The 22,234-nt window shown below is 35.0% G+C and overlaps 1 protein-coding gene across 3 annotated transcripts; it reads right to left on the bottom strand.

Annotated features, from left to right (window-relative positions):
• Positions 1 to 755: 755 nt before the first annotated feature.
• Positions 756 to 22,144, bottom strand: LOC128188111 (serine/threonine-protein kinase unc-51-like). Of its 3 annotated transcripts, none has more exons than XM_052858956.1 (27): positions 21,645 to 22,140; positions 20,193 to 20,285; positions 19,561 to 19,611; positions 12,379 to 12,411; positions 11,889 to 11,925; positions 11,348 to 11,398; positions 10,877 to 10,999; positions 10,486 to 10,559; positions 9,977 to 10,137; positions 9,691 to 9,773; positions 9,515 to 9,571; positions 9,273 to 9,397; positions 8,887 to 9,003; positions 8,676 to 8,770; positions 8,284 to 8,530; positions 8,052 to 8,142; positions 7,783 to 7,911; positions 7,430 to 7,642; positions 6,997 to 7,107; positions 5,468 to 5,697; positions 5,128 to 5,253; positions 4,935 to 4,987; positions 4,697 to 4,815; positions 4,191 to 4,342; positions 3,998 to 4,042; positions 3,690 to 3,780; positions 756 to 3,351 (listed from the first exon to the last, which is right to left on the bottom strand). In XM_052858956.1, the coding sequence occupies exons 1-27, from the start codon at positions 21,732 to 21,734 to the stop codon at positions 3,275 to 3,277; spliced, it is 2,874 nt and encodes a 957-aa protein (XP_052714916.1). In that variant the 5' UTR covers positions 21,735 to 22,140; the 3' UTR covers positions 756 to 3,274. The 3 variants fall into 3 exon arrangements, with proteins under 3 accessions (XP_052714916.1, XP_052714917.1, XP_052714918.1); XM_052858957.1 differs by having other exon boundaries at positions 8,058 to 8,142; XM_052858958.1 differs by lacking the exon at positions 7,430 to 7,642 and having other exon boundaries at positions 21,645 to 22,144.
• Positions 22,145 to 22,234: the final 90 nt, after the last annotated feature.

Genomic DNA, 22,234 nt, shown 5'->3' with positions numbered 1-22,234 from the left:
CGAGAAGGTTCAGAGTTTGATGTACGTTTATATCCCATATATAAACTATTGTTAAGGATCTTTTTGAGAACTGCAGTACTCAACATATGATATGACTATAAAATCATCCTGTTAGAAAAGGGACTAATGATTATAAACATAAGAATATCCAGGGAAAAATGGATTTTATTTATACAGGATCTACATGTATAATTGTACATTGTCCAGATAGTTTGTATCATGACTCCATTAAGCTGATTTTATCATACCTATTGGTCCTCAGGTGAGCGATGTGGCCCGTGGGCCTCTTGTTTGACATACTGTCCTTCTGGATTGTTTAAGTTTATTATAGTACTTTGTAATATAAACCTTTTTTAAAGGTAAGAAAATACGAGTATCGTAGTATTTCAACCCTAAACAAAAATCTATAGATGCTGCTGGTTTGTAACTTTATGCACCAAACCAAACGTTGATGTACTGAAGCTGAACATTTTTACTTTCTTTCAAAATCAAGTGAAATGAATTTTTTACTTTCTGAAAACCATAAAGACAAGTACCGATAATTCAATCTGTAATTGTTCATACATGTACAGTATAGTACTGATGCACAGTAATTTCACTGTTCATTTAGACTGTCAATCACATGTAATCTGTCGTTTCATCATTAGGCAATAAAGCATATTGAAGCAACTCTTGCTTGATATATATACAATGTAGTTTAAACACCATATTGCTTCACCAGCTCAAGTCTTCAATAAAACAAAAACATTCCAAGATAAATATGAAATCATTTATTTCTTTCATACAATGTACACCTGCCTGTCATACTTCGAGTTCTGAGGTATTACTAAGGTACACGTACTACAGAAGAACACAAGTGGATCTCAAGCCAATGAAAGACTAGAGAGAAAAATTCATCCATCGAGTGCAGGATCCGAGATTGGTTTATACTCTCCATAACCAAAATACATATGAATCCTGAAATGGTCGTCTTTAAGTTATAAATATTGATCTTTCTTTCATCATTAAAATCTGTATATCACAATTGTTTTTTTGAAATGTTTTTGGAAAATTTCGTACAAGTTCCTAGATATTTACATGTACATTGGCATATGTACAAAATTCTTAAAAAACATTCTGGAATTTCAAATAAAATGGTGTGATGAGGCAAAGCCACCACTTATAAAATAAAATACATGAAAGACGTACTACAACTAATAAAAACAACATAAAATGTCTCTCCAGCGTCCGTCTCAAATTATCTTGAACATCACGATAAAGTTATTATCAGTCCAAGAACTGAAATCAATACCCATATACATGTATCATGTAATTTAGTTCCTGTTGTATAAATAAGCCATTATACAGCAAAAACAATAAAAATCACAAATAACAAAAATACTGAAAGACCAATAATTGTAAACTATCATCATGACATCAACAAAATACTAATCTACTTAACTTTCGCTTCACATAATAAAATGTCTTAAACATCTCAAAACCTCTCTGTTCAAACAAGGGTCTTTTTTTTTTCTCTTGCTTTAAAATCATACAACTTTTTAACATATGTCATTGTACGATTTGCTTTTTCCATCCATTATTAAAAGCTGAACAGAAATATTTCAAGAGGTTTGTTTTATCAAGTTCATATACAAAATCCTCACTGGGAGACAATAAGTACATGGATGTTAAAATATAGCAAAAAGGGAATAAGCTAAAGAGTTTACCCCGTAAATATATATATATACACTCGAGATAAACATTAGTATTTACACGTACATGTATTAAGGGGAAGTTGTTAAAAAAGAGCCAAGCATAAATTATAAATATTGAATATTGACCAAATAAAAAGGATGAATGTATTGACTATCACAACTTTCATGGTGTTGATGGACTTTCTACAATGATAGAGCTTTCACAGCAGATTATTGCAGTTAAAAGGTGTACATCGATTCCATCAAGCAATCTATTACAACATGTAATATGTAATACAAGCTACATACATGCACGTAATTAAAAACAGTGCCGGGTGATATTATTGCTAAATGCTAAAGACAGGTTAATTTAATATAAGGCAGTAAGTTAATTTGTTTTCTCTATCTCTATTTTAGCACTTGAAAAAAAAGCAAAGCATTGAGTTTTTTAGCACGTCTTTGATGCTCATCTACATACACGAAGCCTCATTAATTAATGGATGACACGAGGAGCAGAAAATTTGCATGAATGTCTGAAAAATGACCATTAGAAGGGGGAAATGATACATAGAATTGATGTTTTAAAACCAATGGAAAATGGTACAAATATCCATGCTTAAATTGTATGAATGAAAAAAATACATTGGCAAGACATTGAACACAAGGGAGACAATCGCGTAAATAAATGTGGAGGGATACGATTTGGCATAAAACATAGCAAAACAACAAAATGTTTCGTAGATATGCTAATACACTGAGTACTCTAAAAGCAATTAAACAGCTTTTGAACAAAACCTTCAGTAAAGTAATGTAGAAGTTTATATCTGCCATAACTTATATGAATATCATATATTCTGACACTCTCCATTCTTTTAAAGAGAGTATCAATACCAGCCATAGCTATATCACTGCAGTTTTAAATTCATATACGTATACATGTATGTATATCCCCTCTTCACACTCACTTTCCTATAAATAAATCAAACACTTGTTCAATCAATCAATCAATCAATATCAATCACTCACACATAATCAATAGCCTACAACAGGTCAGAATACAAAGAATACCCTTGTCATAAGGAAATACGCCACAGTTTGAGATCCTTCTCTTGCAGAGGTCCACATAATTTTGTCTACCTGTAAATCATATTACACGATCCCTTGAACCGTCAGTATATACATGTAACTTCTCCATGTAATATCATTCCAATGTCATTTTTTTTGTCCTTTAGCACACTGATCTCCAATAGTCTTAGATTCCTATCACTGATGAGTTGCTGTCTGGAGATAAGCTGTATCATCCCTGAGTATTGCTAGCGATCTCCATATACTGATAGTCATTTCATCATCATATTTATGATAATAGGCAGCAGTGGTATGACAGTTCACGTTTTTTTTAACATTTTTTTCCCTCAAACATTTGTAATTTTTTTTTTAAGATTATTTAGTTAACTGTTTCATCATCATCTGTACATGTTCTTTTTTTTTGTGGTAAGGAAGAGATTAAAAAGTGATTTGACACCATGGGTTGGTGAGTTTTTGTTCTTGTTATTATATCACTGTATTTTACACACCCCCGGATGAAGATAAACACACTGTCATCAACTGATCTCAAACTGGGGGTAATAGTTCTGTGTAGCCTGTATGTGGGACAATCTTCGCTCCACTGCATCTTTATCTGAAGAAAAAAATTGTCGAAAGTAATTTCTTTGTTAAAATCATATTTAACTTTTCAATATACCATTGTACAAATGTTCTCCTCTATAAAAAGTAGCAGTAAAATGTACTGCATTGTATATTAATCCACATGGACTTCAGAATTTGGTCATAGAAATTGTACTCCATGTATTTGACCCCGATACATAATCAGGTTAATAGCCATGCATCATCAAGTAGAGCAAAGCACAATGTCCACCAATTTCCAGTCCCTTAATTGTTAAGTTCACATAATATTCATGTACATAATATACATGTACAACACTGTCTGTGAAATGTCTTCTATTATCCAGGACTTACATTTATCCAGGAGCTGTTTATCGTTGCTGTTCCTGGCTTGCTGGGACAAACTGTGAAGCAGGATGTGAGCGGTGTTGTAGCGCTTAAAGCACTGAGGAAGAATAAAAGTGAAATAATCTTTCAGTAAATAAGCATAAAACATAAAACTTAAAATCTATTATAATGTGCATTTTGCAGATCTACTTGTACACAATTTTTGCACCTTTCTGGATATATGAATAATCTGTATTTTTACAACAATTCTTTTTTTTAAATTTAAAGGTTAATTTTGTTAACATCAGTCTGAAGTTGTTTAAAAGTTAAATTACCTCTTGAGGATTTCCAAACAATTCATCAAGAGCAGCAGTTTGACACTGTGAAAAAAAATTCATTGAAAGTCTCAATCAATCAATAAAATGTTATCATATGTATATGCCCATATATATTTATTAATTATTTCGATTCAGTGAATGTACCTAGGACAAGGAAATGAAAACAATTCTTTAAACTTTTATGACTTACCATTTCAATGGCGTAGTTGTAGATGAGCTTGTCAGCGGTTGCTATGACAACCTGTGGGGTGAGGGCGTTCTGCATGGTGATGCCCAGCCTCTGCTGGATGTGTTTACAGACAGACACACACCGATGGTAGCGCTCATTCATCTGCTTCAACACTGGAATGACCAAAAAAAATATTGTCTCCCTTTGCATATGCATGTACATGTATTACAACATGGAACAGCTTTTAAATAACGGTAAAACATTCACTGACAAAAAATTAAAGGCATTGCTTACACTATGACACAAAAATCGATGAACAGAAAATGTTGTTTTAAATACATACTGTACATTAAATACATACTGTACATTGCTTATATAAACAAAACAAACAGTAGATCTGTTATTTGATGGTATTGCTAATACTTTTTCACAAAATGCATGTACTTTAGTTACGCAGTGACCAAACACAATAAAGAAGACCTGAAATTTGAGGGGGTGGGGTTTGTGTTTGTAGAGCCAATACTCACAGGTTTTGAGAGCGTTGCTGATCTGGAGGCGTTCGTCCTTGATCTCCCTCCTGGCCAACTGTAGGGAGGAGGATAGTAACTGTAAGGACCGGACATAAAGAACCAGCTGTTCCAGCAACCTGACACACAGATAAAACAGAGATAGAACTCCCACTTACTAAACAACAGTAAAAGTTAAATGAAGCAAGTTTACATACATCTGTTCATGTATTTTATACTGCATGAGCTTAATTCTTACCTTTGTGCTTCAATAAATTTGGGCATTTGATCTCCATGCAATGGACCTTCACCCTGAAGAAAGAAGAAAAGAACAATATGAATATACATGTACATGTAAGAATATTAACATAAAATACATGTGTGGAAATAAGATTTTTGCTTGAAAAGAAAAAAAATATTTGCTCCATCTATGTACAGTATTTTGTAATTACCTGTTTCCAGTTGACTGACTCTGAGAGGGTATTCAATGGAGCTCCCTTAGCCATGGCCAACTCCATCACACAATCTGCCAGATCATTCACAAAACTCAGTTTGGCCATTATTTCATTGTGGTTATCCTGCAACATCACAAGAAAGTTTAATTACATGTGTGTACATACATCAGGAGCTACTAATTTGTACACTTTATCAAATGAAATACATCTCAAACAAATTTTTCTGATGTTTTTCTTTGATTGTAAATATTTACATATAATCCACTTATTATTATCAAATGACTTGGAATCTCCTAAATATTTGAAAAGTGACACCAATGTGGTTCATCTGACCTACCCCCATCAGAGTTTCCTCTGCAAGGCCAGGAGCCACAAAGGCTACTGGTCCCTCCATGTTAGGTGGAGACTGAGCAAACATAAGGTTTGAGGGTGGGGTGGTGGCACTCATGGTCCGCCTCAGACCCGTCCCCGACCTCTGGGTGTCCATTTGGACCGTGTTGTCATTGGGGGACACCAAGTTCTCATTGCTGGTGTACCTCACCACTTGACCCTCCAACTGGTTCAGCCCTATGGACAAAGAAAATATTCCTTAATAAATGTGTCTGATTCATTTGAAATATGATAATATTGTATTAAGAATTACATGTATAGCAGTGTTATGAAAAAAATTGCCACAGCAAAACAAAACAAGTGAAAAGCTGTCAATGTGACAGCAAACCGGGTTTTCTTTTATATAAACTGTATCCATAATCCATGTCAACCCTTATCCAGTGAAATGGAGTACCCTACATGTATATGCAACATTTTGCCAAAAAATGACTAAGTTCAAAAGCTAGTATTTTTTTAATAAATTATCGGAAATCAAAATCCTAGCAATATGCACACCTCTGATATATGTACAATTGATCTGCAAAAGAACAACTTCCTATCTTGAGAACTGTAGGAGGAGTTATCCGTACAATGAGGGTACCCTATATGCAATATTTTGCCAAAAAATGACTACCGGTAAGTTCAAAAGCTGGTATTTTTTCCATAAATTATCGGAAATCAAAATCCTAGCAATATGCACACCTCTGATATATGTACAGTTGATCTGCAAAAGAACAACTTCCTATCTTGAGAACTGTAGGAGGAGTTATCCGTACAATGAGGGTACCCTATATGCAATATTTTGCCAAAAAATGACTAAGTTCAAAAGCTGGTATTTTTTTCATAAATTATCGGAAATCAAAATCCTAGCAATATGCACACCTCTGATATATGTACAATTGATCTCCAAAAGAACAACTTCCTATCTTGAGAACTGTAGGAGGAGTTATCCGTACAATGAGGGTACCCTATATGTAATATTTTGCCAAAAAATGACTAAGTTCAAAAGCTGGTATTTTTTTCATAAATTATCGGAAATCAAAATCCTAGCAATATGCACACCTCTGATATATGTACAATTGATCTGCAAAAGAACAACTTCCTATCTTGAGAACTGTAGGAGGAGTTATCCGTACAATGAGGGTACCCTATATGCAATATTTTGCCAAAAAATGACTAAGTTCAAAAGCTGGTAGTTTTTCCATAAATTATCGGAAATCAAAATCCTAGCAATATGCACACCTCTGATATATGTACAGTTGATCTGCAAAAGAACAACTTCCTATCTTGAAAACTGTAGGAGGAGTTATCCGTACAATGAGGGTACCCTTTTGGCAGCCGCCCGCCCGCCCGCCCGCCATTTTCACCATTTTAATAACCGGATTTTTCCATTGGAAAACCCGGTTAACAAATGAATCTCAATCTCTCTCTCTCTCTCTCTCTCCCTCTCTCTCCCTCTCTCTCTCTCTCTTTCATCATTAGGGACAAATAGAGTACCTTGCTGATTCATATAGGCCACTTTCATCTGCTGGGACAGCATGCTCATCCCTCCTGCTGCCCCTGGGTCGGTATTGCAGCGTTCCATCAAGTTAAGTTTCACTCTGTCAACTGAACATTGAATCAAACAATTTCAAAAAGTGTCACAAAATATGAATTCTGATTTTTTTTTTTTTAAAGATATAGGTCTTCATATATTTTGCAATACAATGGTATGAAAATTTGCTGCTAAACTCTAAGAAATTATAATGCATATTCATTTTAACTCTTCCTTTTCTCATCATTGTTAATTCACTCTATAAAGTGCACACAACACACAATTTTACCATGTAGTTTACAAAACAATCAGTTATTCCATTAGAAAAAGAGACATTAGAAACTACATCTGCAGGCAAAGGGAATGATGGGGATGAATGGTTCCTGACTACTGTACCTTCTGAGGGGTGGTATCTCTTTGTGCCCTTACTCTCTGGAATGGCTTTGGGTTTACTCTGCCCAAATGGTGCCCTGACTGGGACAGTGGGCATATTGTCTGTAAACTGAGGCTCTTGGTTCAATTCAAAATGAGGTGATGCATCCAAGATAGTGGGCAATGACCCAGGGCTTGAGAAGTTGCGGTTAAAGCCCGAGGGTGAACTACCCATACCTAAGTGAATGAGAGAGTTTATGTGCTAATGTATGAGGAATGTAGTGCAATGAGTTTTTTTATGAACAACAGAGAAATCACACTCCACACAGTGTTAAAGCAGACTAGCAGAATGCAATACTCGGGTTACAAGAACTTACTTGCTCGTCGACTTGGGGAGTTTGATGCATTGCTAGGGGGGTGGTATATGGCCCCACCCTGAGAGCTGCCAATGCTGCCCCTTCTCCAAGGAGTGGAAACATTAGGAGGAGTTCCGACACTGAACTTCACTGGAACAAAGAAACATTTCATTAAAAAAGCATCCAATGAGTAGCGGAACTGCAAATATTTTACAGATCATGTAACATTATAACAAAGTAAAGATTGATGTAATTAAAAATCAAAATACTTTTATTGATATGTCACATACATGTACCTGTAGGAGGTGAAAAGGAGCCAATGTCTGGAGCAGAGAATTTACTCTCAGGCTGAGGGGAGATCTTGATGTTTTGACTAGATAACTGCAAGATAAGGACAAAAATGACTCCATGGCATATAAACTGACATTGCAGAATAAACAATCAACATTTTGGAAATATTTCTTGAAAAAAGGACTGTATAAACATTATTTACAGTGAGATAAAACAAAAAAGCTGCCATACTTTTGCGGAGTCAAGGGGGGATGGTTCTGTTCCACATTTGCGTGGACTTGAGAGTGGAGAACTGCTGGACCTGATTCGCTCATAGGCTTTGACCTGGGTGGGGACCGGGATGGGCTCCGACTGGTTATTGGACTGCATGGGGAGTGATGACGGCCTACTAGGGCTGGAAACATCCCCCGAGTCTTTCTTATATGCCACAGAACCAACCTGGGGCTCCACCCTCACCACTTGAGGCTGGGCTCGCTCACTGTAAAAAATCACAGTATCAGAATGGCTGCTCAGTCATGCGACAATTATATTTTGATATTATACGACATGAAAATCATTTATAAATATTTTGGAGACACCAAATCGATGGATAATACGACAGATGTGTTAGATATTGCCCTTACCCCAGGCCCTGTAGGTCCTCGGTGGATGGAGCTCTTCCTTTGTCACTGCCGTCAGATTGATCGCTCATTCCGTCCGGCACCAGCACAAAGTCATGCTAAAAACAATACAGCAACCGTTACAAACTGAGTCAAGATTTAAACATGATTAGTAAAATAATATCATTGAGGTTTTGATATCTCCCTCTGTCCTCTGTCTCTTTTGAACACTGACCTCTGTGGGACTATTACTGCGGGGAGTCGGTCCTTTATCAACTTTTAAGAACTCTTCGTCATGTGTAGAACCTTGCATGGCTTCTGCCACTTCTTGCTGCTTCACCATTTGTACAACCTTTATAACAGAGTAATAACACAACTAATGAGCATATCTATGTACAACTGTCATGAAAAAAAAAATTATGCTTAAAAAAAAAATAGATTTCATTCTTTTTAAGATTAATAAAAATCACACTCTCAAATTTTTTTTTTGAATTGTAGCACACTGCCTTCCTCTCTTGTATACCTGGATACCTGACCAAATACAGTTAAATACACCTCTAGAAAAACCCATTCCCAACATCATACAGAAAATCAAATATCTGTACGCCACAACAAAGTTACCTTTGAGGGAGGAGTGGAGTAGTCGGCTTTCCCTGATAAGGGTGATGCGGACACACACCTGGGAGGGGTGGGGCTCTCCGAGGAGCACCCCTGGGAGGCTCGGCCAGGGACCGGTACAGGTGAGGCTAGAATACAAGGTATCAGTCAATACCCTACATTCACTATACCCATCATTGTACATTTAGTAGCGATAGGTATATATAAGTACTTTTTTTTTAGTGAGGGGTGGTTTGAATACTTACATGATGCTGCAGCTGATTGCCCTGGTGGTTTGAGGAAAGGATGCTTGAAAAAATCCTCTGAAATACATGAGTAAAATAATTTAGTATTTCAACAGGATAAACTGTTTTAGTATTTCAACAGGATAAACTGTTTGGTGATTGCCATGGAAAATAGATGTTCTCTCTAGCTAACTTACCAAACTCTATCCTGTCTTTTGCATTTCTCTTCAACATTTTTAACAACAAATCTCTCAGCTCAAGTGAAGTATCTTTCGGTATACTGTTTAAAAAAGAAAAAGAAATGTACATGCATAATATACAGTAAAAAAAGAACCATCAAAAAAACTAAAATCTTTCTTGTGAAGAATATTTCAAATCTCTTGCACAGTTTAGCTGACCATGTTCAGTATCTGTGCTGTGTGGATCATGTACCCGACCAATAGATCAGTGAGAGGTGGCAGACAGATATTCAGTGTCACTTACTTTGGCTTGAGCTCTGCATGTTTTTCGTAGAAGTGTTTGAGCTGTTGAGGGGTCTGTGCCTGGAATGGGGCCTTGCCAGTGAGGCACTGGAACACAATGGTGCCTATACTCCACAGGTCTGCCTTAGCACAATACTGCAGGGACATGATCACTTCAGGAGCCTACAAGTCAACCATAGGTAACATAACATGCCCTGATCCATGAATTTTAAAAAGGGGGGGGGGCATAAGGTCTAAATTCTGTAACCTAACTACGGTAATCTAAATTTACATAGTTTAAATTTCTAAAGAAGGGTGGGGTATGTCCAACCCCCCTCCCCCATCCACTCATGACTAATCAATTTTTAACATTTTACATACTAAACCATCAAACGAACTGCTCAATGTTCAGTTACTTTCGAAACACTGATCTTGATATTCCCTTTTTTCATTAACTATTCCCAGACAAAATCCAATTTGCAAGTTGGTATTCATAGATCAACTATTAATATATTTATTAAAAACACACACCATATACATGGGGGATCCACATAAAGTCGCAGCCATAACACCGTCATTCAGGAAACGAGCAAAGCCAAAATCAGCTGTAAACAGAAAAAGAACAATCAATACACACAGACATTGGGAGTCTAAGACAGGGATTTGGAGACAATCATTTTCCCAGAGCCTTTCCCGTTTAAAACAAACAGTTATTCTTGTTCCACTGACAGACTATCGAAGTCTGTAGTAAATTGGCATCAAGACTAACCATATTACACAATAGTAACTCAATCATGCCACAACAATGATTTTAATCAATTGCGCTTCTCAATTCCATAGTTTTTTTTAGTGCAGAGCAATGGGAAATATGGGGAGAAATCAATATATGGCATTTAAAATAACTGTGTGCAGCAATGTTTACCAATCTTCAGCCTCATTTCTGTAGATGGGGTGTTTGGCTTGCCATCGTGACAAAGGAGAATATTCTGTGGCTTCAGATCTCTGTGTACAATGCCCTTGCCATTCATCACTTGCATTGCAGCAGCTATTAAGAAATAGTGCACAAAAGTCAAAAACAGAACTCCGGATACTAATCCTTAAGACTATCTAGTACACAAGTACCCCTGTAGTTTAATAAGATGTGCTCCAGATACTTTTTAAATACACAGTCAAAAGTACAATGGAGTGTTTTATAGGCAAAAAATGTACTTTGTGTTTGATACACAACAAAAACATCTTTACATCTGGGAGAGGTTTATAAATAAGTATGTTTGTTGATCTTGGTTGGCTTCCAACTGCACACAACTTGTCCGCTGTATAATTGTGTGATATACAAAGTGCCAGTCATAGGATAAACAAGGATGTTATTTTATATCAGGGATAACAATCTTACCAATTTGTCGCAAAAATGATGCAATGGTGTCTTCACTTAAAGTTCCTTTAGCTATAAAAAAGAAATAGAAGGAAGTTAGATAAATACCACATGAAAACAGTACAATGAACATTCTTCTTTCACATACATGTATGAAATACGCATTAAAGCTCATGATGACATTACACTATATATATGAACCACATATAATTCATAATGCAATTCTTAGAGACCGTTGATTCTTTCCAGATGACATTTTTCTAATCTATGTATATAGTTTACCCAAATGTCATGCCATTTGTGTACCATGAGAGCATTTGTTATTAACTGGCGTTGTCACTTTCCACATTTGACAATTTGTGGTAAAATGCATGCATGTACATGTGAACAACTTATTTGTGTATATCTCATAATTACAGTATTTAATATTCTGGCTGGCTCTGAAGTGTATCTGAATATGATCCTCAAAAATTAATAAATATATCCTCTAGCTGACAAAGATATCCAGCCAGGAATGATGAATAACAAGTTTCTATATTTCTAAGTCTTTTTATACACCTACTCTGAAGATAATCTGCTAAGTCCCCTCCATTGCAGTACTGTAAGAGAGAATCAATAGATTGTTAATAATTACAAACACTATGTCTGCACAAAACGGTCTTGATCAATGTTGTAAATAAGTGGACAGCATTGAGTAAAAATTAATCTGATGAGTATCAAGGGATGTTATATGCATAATTGATCAATTTGTTGCCCAATTCAACAAGATGTTTCCCTGATTATCAAGTCTAATATACGAAGTGTACATTTTTTTGTATTTACAAACCTCAAATTCAGTTTGCATAAAATACCAATAAATTTTGATAAATAAAAAAAAAATGCAATTTATCAATTTTTTTTATATAAGAATAAATTTGATTTATATGCCTGTATCTATAATTGAGTAAAGAAAAATTTATTTCATTCTTGTATTGTAAAAATGTACCAGGTACGTATGATTCAATATGTTGAATAAAGAGTTTAAGTCAATTAATTATAAAAATGATATTTACCTCCATTACCAAATAAACATGGTTTGTTGTTTCCTACAATTGAAAAAAAATCAGTTGAATAAATATATATATTCAATAAATGCTTTATGTGCAATATATTTTTGAAAATTAAGCTTCTTTAAAAATTAAAAATTTGGTGTTTCTTTTTTAGACTACTTATAACAGTCATGCTTTATGAGCTTCTATATTCTATTGCAACCTTAAAATTCATTTTAGACAAGTTAAATTACATATGTCATGGAAAATTTCTGGTGGTTCACTTAATCCCTATTTAATTGTCAATTGTTGACAGCAATTACATCAGATGTTTTACACTTTTTTTTACCCCCATTTCCCTACACTCAATCAACTAATTTAGAGCTTAAGAAAGAGATGCCGTACAGGACATTAATTTCTTTCTATTCAAAGTTTATATCCCCCTCCAGTTTGTTTACATTAAAGGAAGAAAACACGAAACATAGGATATTGTATAATATTACATCCTTTTATCTTGAAACTATGGTCATAACGCTGTCAGCACAAACAGCTGATGACACAAAGATAACACCTGAGAAACCTACAGTTTACATAACAACAACAGGTACAAAAAGTCACAGTTCCTCTCTAATTCTGTAAACAACAGGTGAATAGTCGGGAGTAAATAACCTCATTAATTCTAACGGAAACCTTTGTCTGATATTTTGAACATCAAGCTCAAGTAAGTTTTTGTCTAGTATGAAAACCAAAAGTTCAAGCCCATCTACAAAACAAGAGGCCCATGGGCCACATCGCTCACCTGAGGAACAATAGGTATGATAAAGTCAGCTTAATGGAGTCATAATACAAACAATCTGGACAATGTACAATAATAATGTAGATCCTGTTTAAATAAAATCCATTTTCCCCCTTGGAACTCAGATAGCCCTGATTGCTGCCAATATTTACAAGAGCAGACTTTAATCACTGCTCCTGCACATATATAGGGACTTAACGTTACGCAGGCAGGGATGACCGCAGACCTACGCAACTCAACAGGTACCAACGTTTACGCAAGCAGGGATGACCGGACACTTGCGCCAACAGCTCAACCTAACGCAAGCAGCGAGTGCCGCACACTTACGCTAGAAAGGCCTGAACACCAGCAGGGATGACCATACATTAGTGCTCTGCCGCCACCACCACCATTACAAGCAGGTATGACTGCACACTTGTATTAATGCGACACAAGGCAGGAATAACTGCACACTTTGTATCGAGGGTTAGAAAACATATAGATCAGATAGAGCAGGGATGTTCACACATTCAATCTATCCATAACCCCAAACAGTCACTCATCATACTGCAATAGACACTGTCCCTATATATATGTGCCGGCCTAAAATAATTCATAGTATCTAAAAATTGGAAATCAAAAATAAACAAACTAATCCGGCCTAACCCAAAACTTCTTATGCAGAACAACTTATATACATTGAATATTTATTATTGTATAAAAATAATCATCACAATAATTGGTTAACAGTGGATGCATTAATTAAAATAATCAAGAATCAATAAATCAAGGGCAATAACTCAATACAGTAATACAAAAAGATTCTAATGAAAAAATAGCTGCCTGCTTCAATTTTATAGTCATATCACATGTTGAGTATTGCAGTTCTCAAAAAGATCCTTTACAATTGTTTATATATGGGATATTTAGCTACATCAAACTCTGAACCTTCTTGTGAGGCCGAAGAATTGTCCTGGAGCCAAAGTTTTAACAATTATAAAGAATCATCTTGCTGATTAGTTTCTGAGAAAAAGATTTTTAAAGATTTACTTTATATATTCCTATGTAAAACTTTGACACCCCCCCCCCCCCATGTGGCCTCACCCTACCCCAAAGGATCATGATTTTCACAACTTTGAATCTACACTACCTGAGGATACTTCCACACAAGTTTCACCTTTCCTGGCTGATTAGTTTCTGAGAAGAAGATTTTTAAAGATTTACTCTATATATTCCTATGTAAAACTTCGACCCCCCATTGTGCCCCACCCTACCCCCAGGGATCATGATTTTCACAACTTTGAATCTACACTGCCTGAGGATGCTTCCACAACAGTTTCACCTTTCCTGGCTGATTAGTTTCTGAGAAGAAGATTTTTAAAGATTTACTCTATATATTCTATGTAAAATTTTAACACCCCACCCCAATGTGGCCTCACCCTACCCCCAGGGATCATGATTTTCACAACTTTGAATCTACACTACCTGAGGATGCTTCCACACAAGTTTCAGCTTTCCTGGCTGATTAGTTTCTGAGAAGAAGATTTTTAAAGATTTACTCTATATATTCCTATGTAAAACTTTGACCCCCCTTTGTGGCCCCACCGTACCCCTGGGGGTCATGAATTTCACAACTTTGAATCTACACTACCTGAGGATGCTTCCACACAAGTTTCAGCTTTCCTGGCTGTTTAGTTTCTGAGAAGAAGATTTTTTAAGATTTACTCTATATATTCCTATGTAAAACTTCGACCCCCCATTGTGGCCCCACCCTACCCCCAGGGGTCATGAATTTCACAACTTTGAATTTACACTACCCGAGGATGCTTCCACAACAGTTTCACCTTTCCTGGCTGTTTAGTTTCTGAGAAGAAGATTTTTTAAGATTTACTCTATATATTCCTATGTAAAACTTCGACCCCCCCCTGTGGCCCCACCCTACCCCTGAGGGTCATGATTTTCACAACTTTGAATCTACACTACCTGAGGATGCTTCCACACAAGTTTCAGCTTTCCTGGCTGATTAGTTTCTGAGAAGAAGATTTTTAAAGATTTACTCTATATATTCCTATGTAAAACTTCGACCCCCCATTATGGCCCCACCCTACCCCTGGGGGTCATGAATTTCACAACTTTGAATCTACACTACCTGAGGATGCTTCCACACAAGTTTCAGCTTTCCTGGCTGTTTAGTTTCTGAGAAGAAGATTTTTAAAGATTTACTATATATATTCCTATGTAAAACTTCGACCCCCCATTGTGGCCCCACCCTACCCCCGGGGGTCATGAATTTCACAACTTTGAATCTACACTACCCGAGGATGCTTCCACAACAGTTTCACCTTTCCTGGCTGTTTAGTTTCTGAGAAGAAGATTTTTGAAGATTTACTCTATATATTCCTATGTAAAACTTCGACCCCCCATTGTGGCCCCACCCTACCCCCGGGGGTCATGATTTTCACAACTTTGAATCTACACTACCTGAGGATGCTTCCACACAAGTTTCAGCTTTCCTGGCTGATTAGTTTCTGAGAAGAAGATTTTTAAAGATTTACTCTATATATTCCTATGTAAAACTTTGACCCCCCCTTTGTGGACCCACCCTACCCCTGGGGGTCATGATTTTCACAACTTTGAATCTACACTACCTGAGGATGCTTCCACACAAGTTTCAGCTTTCCTGGCTGATTAGTTTCTGAGAAGAAGATTTTTAAAGATTTACTCTATATATTCCTATGTAAAACTTCGACCCCCAATTGTGGCCCCACCCTACCCCCGGGGGTCATGAATTTCACAACTTTGAATCTACACTACCTGAGGATGCTTCCAAACAAGTTTCAGCTTTCCTGGCTTTCTGGTTCTTGAGAAGAAGATTTTTGAAAATTTCTCAAAATTTTTCATTAATTTCTAATTATCTCCCCTTGAAAACGGGTGTGACCCTTAATTTTCACAACTTTGAATCCCCTTTGCCTAAGGATGATTTGTGCCAAGTTTGGTTGAAATTGGCCCAGTAGTTCTTGAGAAGATGTTGAAAATGTGAAAAGTTTACGGACAGACGGACAGACGGACAGACGGATGGACAGACGGACAGACGGACGACAGACAAAATGTGATCAGAATAGCTCACTTGAGCTTTCAGCTCAGGTGAGCTAAAAACATAAACACACAAAATACTTGTGGTAGATCGACTGTGTAAATAAATACATGGATGACAGAGGTATTATAAAATTGACTGTTATTTACAATTCTATTCTCTTTTAATCTATCTAACAAAAAAAGTAAATTAATATAATTGATCTGTTATAAGGCTGCCCAGTTATCATCGTCGCAAACCAAAAGCAGCCAATATGTACAATATTCTTTAATCTGGAATTGCATGAGCTATATGCATGTAGACTTCGGACCATGGCTAGAGACAATGCGCAAGCATGAATTTATAATATTTTCAAAAAATATATCAATCAAAGACTTATAGTCTTAAAAAATCATTCATTTGAATGGCAGAAGGCAAGCTTATGTTCAATTTCATTTGAGATGACATGTAAATAATTGGCTTCAGATATTAAATTAACTAGGAACAATTTAAAGTATAGAAAAAAATATTTTATAATATGGTTTGAAAGATATGTCTATATATACACAATTTGGTAGCCAGATTATATATAGTCTATTATAGACCTGATTTTTCCGCTTTGCTCACGCAGTGAACAGAAATATCTTGATATGATCTTGATATGATCAGTGTATAATGCTCGGGTAACGACATTGCTAAAACTAAACACAGTTTCCCGGTTTCCCTGTGTCAATATTTCCTTGCACTCAAGGCATTCGATTGTAAGGAATTCTGAGAACGTTGACCTGCTATAAAGCATGAGAAAGGTAGCTCAGATAATATGTGACCTTGTGGGGTCAGGGAACTTTATTTAAAATACAAATTAAGTGGGCATGCACCTTCCTTTTTGTAATATGTTTATACACTCTCAATGTCTGTTTGTCTTTGAACAGAAATTGATTCATGTTTCCTACAAAGAAATCCTTGCTATTTCTTTTAAAAACGGATTTTCCTGATTTTTTTTTTTCGGAGAACATGTACTAAATAGATTAATAATATGCATTATTATATCATATATTTCAACTTGCATGCATATATACTGTTCATATCTACACCTAACATTAGATGGTAGTGAACTATTGATGACCTATTTACTTCTTATTGCACCACACATCTGTCACTGACCATTCAGCCCCACTGCTCATGACGAATAACACAGTCAGGTCTGACCCAGTAATTGAACTGGAACCTTTTTATGTGACCTAAATGCATACATACAGATTTAGACATCTAGTCATCCTATTTCTATGCATGAAGTAACGAAACCAATCTAAATATGGGGCTGAGTAATTCTTAATATTTCTAGCACACACCGAATTAAGTAAATATTTAAATAAACTGTCTCCCAAGTATGTATGGGATTTTGTTTAAATTCCATGTGGAGATGAAAGCTATAGCTAGGCGACTTTCAAAGCAGTGAAAGTCATGGTAAAACTTTAAAAATATAGCCACTGCATGACTTCTTCTTGACCAGCCTAACAACCATTTAAATTTCCATTCGTTGTGCAACACGCACGTCAATGAGCATCTTAGAGAAATTTTTTTAAAAATTTGTGTAACGACGCAGGTCTTTCTGCTTGGCTGGATACCAACAAAGGAGCTGATCGACATGAAGCTCACTCAGCAATCAGCTGTTGATCACATGACCTATGAATGTCAAACAGTGCTAATCTAAACAAGAACCGCATTAGAATTGATTTATCATTCAGACCCTCCCTTTGTCTACTCTTCTGTCTTTGTTTACAAACACCTGTCATCAAAACTGATAATTGCTTATATTCTTCTACTGATATCATTATTGAGTAGCTCAAACATACACAAAATTGCATATGCACCAATATTTGATAAAACAAAATTTCAGTGTATAATAATTTCAAAATTCAGCAGCATTATATAACAAAGAATGCCGTAAATGCAGATGTCAACTTTTGTATTACCTCATAGAAACTTGAATCATAAGGAAATAAAATCTACAATGCACTGAGTGACTATCTTTAAAATTTGGGCATATGTCAATCCTAATAATAATTAATGACCAAAAATTCAAGTTACAAAAATAAATACTGGTAATTATCTTCTCCTTCAGTTAACATACAGAGTTAGATTATGATTATCAAAATGACATTGGTTTTGACACAAAAGATCTTAGGGACATAATAACCTTTGAATGACCCAATCAACAAGACCCTGACTATTTAAACCCCTATTAGACTTTGTAGTATGTCGCCCAGCCAACAAAAGATAACCATGCCATGGGGTCCTTTTACAGAAAGAAAAAATCAGGTTAAAGTTGTATTCTTTAACAGTTAAACAAGTCTGAACGATGAAATTTTGTAGGTACAGAATAAACTGTATGTGTAGTATATTAGCCAGGTAATACTACTCAATGTTACATAATTGCATGCTGTGACTTATTCTCTCTCTTCCTCTCTTGTGATTTACTGTTAAAACATGAAATAATCCTATATTTCATAAGATATGTACATCACCAGGTGTTCTTAAATTGAAAAATCCAATAATCATGGCTTATAGTTAGGATTATCATGTTGATGTCATAAATTAATTCATAGTGAAGTCAGACCCATGCATGCACCATATATGGAGAATACACTAACGTCAAGCTTGGGGATGAAGATTTGTAAATTATGTACACTTTGTTTCCATCTAACCACAAAAACTAGTTCATCATGGTACCCAGAATTTGGGTTGTAATAACTCTGTCAAATTCTACTTCTTTAGTAAATGTTACTAAGTAGGCTTTCTCCCTATAAATGTTATTTTTTCCTATTCTTTACTATATAGACAGGTAAATAAAAAATATCGGTAAATAGTCTGTTTAACAAATATTGAATACCTACGTTGGTTATTCATCAATTAATATGCTACCAAGCATCTAATTGTTCTATCAATGAACATATATTGATTTCTAACATCCTGTTATAGCACAAATTCATACGTCAGTCGATATTGTTATTATATTTAGTTGCATCATGCATTGCAACCACACTGATTCATGTGCTCTGCGTAAAAGTGAAGATCTTGAAATACTCCTCCACACATCCACTTCATTCAAGAGCTTTTTTATGGCAGGGGTGTGGAAGCTAGATATAAGCTAGGTTTTATAAGTTCCATTTCTTCCTTTGTATCTTAATTGCGGCACTTAAGAAGTTCATTATCTGGACTAGCTGTTTACAGCTGAAAGACTATATATATACCATAAGAAACTGTTAAATGTTTCTACAATAGTTCTATATTTGGTAAAGACTATATGTAGCTGTTCTATTTTGTTCCTACAATTCAAGGTTGTTGGTGCACTCACCTTACAGTCTAACAAAGCCACTACATTCTCATGATGAAGGTCTGACAATTCCTACAACAAAACCAAAATGAACTATTTACTATCCATATTACCACTTTAATACAAACAATATATAGTTCTTCTTATTTAAACTAATCACATTAACACATTTTGAGATCAATGTATATACATATGTAAAAGAAACTGCATGCTCATGCACACACTTTTTCAGTATCATATCATAAACATGTTTATATGGATGTTTATATCTGTTGGTCACTCTCGCGCAGCAAGATCATAAGTCTCAAATAGTAATGACCTCGATCATGCAGATTCACTATAAAATTAATCTAACTCAAATCTAATTTTCTTGTAGGCTTTTTTGATGAACATTCATGATTTGAGCAGTGTCTTGTTATTGTAAACAGATAACAAAATATTTTGATGTAATCATTTTATCTACATATCTACTTGTGAGCCCTACAGATAGTGGCAGCTGTCTTGAGTCCTTTGTATTGAACATAATTAAAGTTATATAAAACACACTCTGTACACAAACCTATATGAACTTAACAACAGGGGGGCTTATGTCATAGGATATAGAGTGAGGTGTAGCATGTATAATTTAAGTATTAAACAAAATTACTTTCTACCTTTAAAATCTTGATTTCCTTGCTCAGCAGATTTTGAGACTTGGCCAAGTTCTTCTTAGTGATGCTTTTAATGGCAACCACATGATTTGGTCTCTGAAAGTATACACAGGTCAAATATTTAGATTTGAATGGGCTTAGAAAAGGATCTTACATGTATACAAAGAATATAAACAAACACCAGAGACTGTATATATAAACATTACTTAATGTATATATACTAGTAAAAATAATGCAGTTAAATATGCTTTAAATAACATAACAAGCGAGCAAACAAAGTGGGGTTTTTTAATCTGAAATAAAACTCCCACTGTAAAGTAAGTATAACTGAAATAGATGTTTTTGAATTTTCAAATTTGAATTTCAGTTATACTAGGATAAACTGACATTATGTTAAAACAGGACAATGAGCCTTTATAAATAGTATATATACATGTATTTTATGAAGAAGTAATTATTTACAAAGCCTTTAAAAACGATACGTTTCAAGGAAATTTTATATATATACTCTTTACATATATAATCTAAATATATCACGATCGAGCCTAATGTTTACATCTGCAGAACTAGGTCACTTGCTATGACGCAGTGGAACACCTTTAAAATTTGTGTTTCCAAACAAAGAGAAGTAAAAAAATTGAACTCTTCAACCAAGCGAATGTATGCTTATTGAATGAGAAAACAACATCTGACCAAATAAACATATTCTAGTAAATTCATGGACAATATGTTATGCATGGTTAAACTGGAATGTTATTATTGTTTTTTATTACTATATGTGAAACTATTGATCTATTTATTTTTCTTTATATACATATATGATAAAACACTATTTCAAGAAACTGTATTTTAATGGAATTATTCAACAAATGTACCATTTCTATGTACTTTGATTCTGCAAACAATTAATCATATATAGGTCTATATACAGGTAATTTCCCACATATGTCTTTTTCAAACCTCAAATTTCATTTTAAGGAGCGTTTCCATTCATCAACATATAAATTATTGATATTGGGCATAAATAGGAAGGAAATTAATGACAAAGGGAGATGATAAATAGTTTGACCATCAAGCTGTACGTAATATTCCATGTGCAGTATTTCAAACAGGAAACCTTTTACATTACAAATCCATTTTACAGGAAAACATCAAACCATTTTTCAAATATAACATTACATCAGAAAAATTTTGTTACCATGATCAATGGATCAAACAGATGTCAACTGAAACATTTGTTAACAAAGACAATTGAAATTGGCAGTTACTGCATGAGACTTAACACTCTATATTCTCAATAAATTCAACGAAAATGAATGAAGAAATGAACCCAAAATATCTTTAAAATGATGTCCATATGATGAACAAAGATATTAGAAGTCTATAGCAAAATAAATCATTACATAGTTGAGAAAGTTTTGTCAATATAATTAGTGTATGCATGAACATATTTACCTTTCTGTGCCTTCCTTTAAACACGACAGCAAAGGCACCATGCCCTATCAAATCCTTCTTGCTGTACTCATAATCCCCAACAACTTCCATTGTGTTGTTATACAAAATATATATTTAAAAAGGATGATGAAGTTGCTTCTTCGTGAAGCTGGCCAATATCAGTAGCCATTTTGGAGGCTCAATTCCTCTGATTTAAGCTCATCTTCATCGATTTTCTCAATTATGACTTTCTTGAGTAGTTTCTCTTAAAGTGCCTTCACTCTTGCATCATTCTTCGTTCTTTTCTTAGGCGCTTAAATTTAGAACTCGTCTCCAAGCTCAATCTTGACAGGTCATTTGGAACAACACCTGATTATGTTTTGGTTTTTGACCTGTTTACTTCTTAACATGGCGCTCAACAACTCATTAACATAAATAATCCTGCATGATAATGGATTATTGATTTTTTATTCACCACCTATTCACACATTATAACAAAATTCTGAGTAATCAATTATCTTTTAGATGTTCGGAGATGCATTTTTACGTCCATTTTACAAATAAAAATAACTTACGTATCACTACAATTATCTTTGTTGTCCTGCGCGAAG

The sequence above is a fragment of the Crassostrea angulata genome, chromosome 6 (genome assembly GCF_025612915.1).
Source record: "Crassostrea angulata isolate pt1a10 chromosome 6, ASM2561291v2, whole genome shotgun sequence".
Taxonomy (NCBI): Eukaryota; Metazoa; Mollusca; class Bivalvia; order Ostreida; family Ostreidae; genus Magallana; species Magallana angulata.
Note: the sequence above shows the minus strand (reverse complement) of the source record. Positions and strands in the feature narration are given on the sequence as shown.

Excerpts from the sequence above, each read along its gene's own strand:
- LOC128188111 (XM_052858956.1), bottom strand. The coding sequence starts at position 21,734 with ATGGAAGTTGTTGGGGATTATGAGTACAGCAAGAAGGATTTGATAGGG. Across the intron at positions 11,399-11,888 it reads CTTAGCAGATTATCTTCAGA|CTAAAGGAACTTTAAGTGAA; the intron begins GTAGGTGTATAA and ends TCTTTTTTATAG. Across the intron at positions 3,781-3,997 it reads TGTTTGGAAATCCTCAAGAG|TGCTTTAAGCGCTACAACAC; the intron begins GTAATTTAACTT and ends ATTCTTCCTCAG.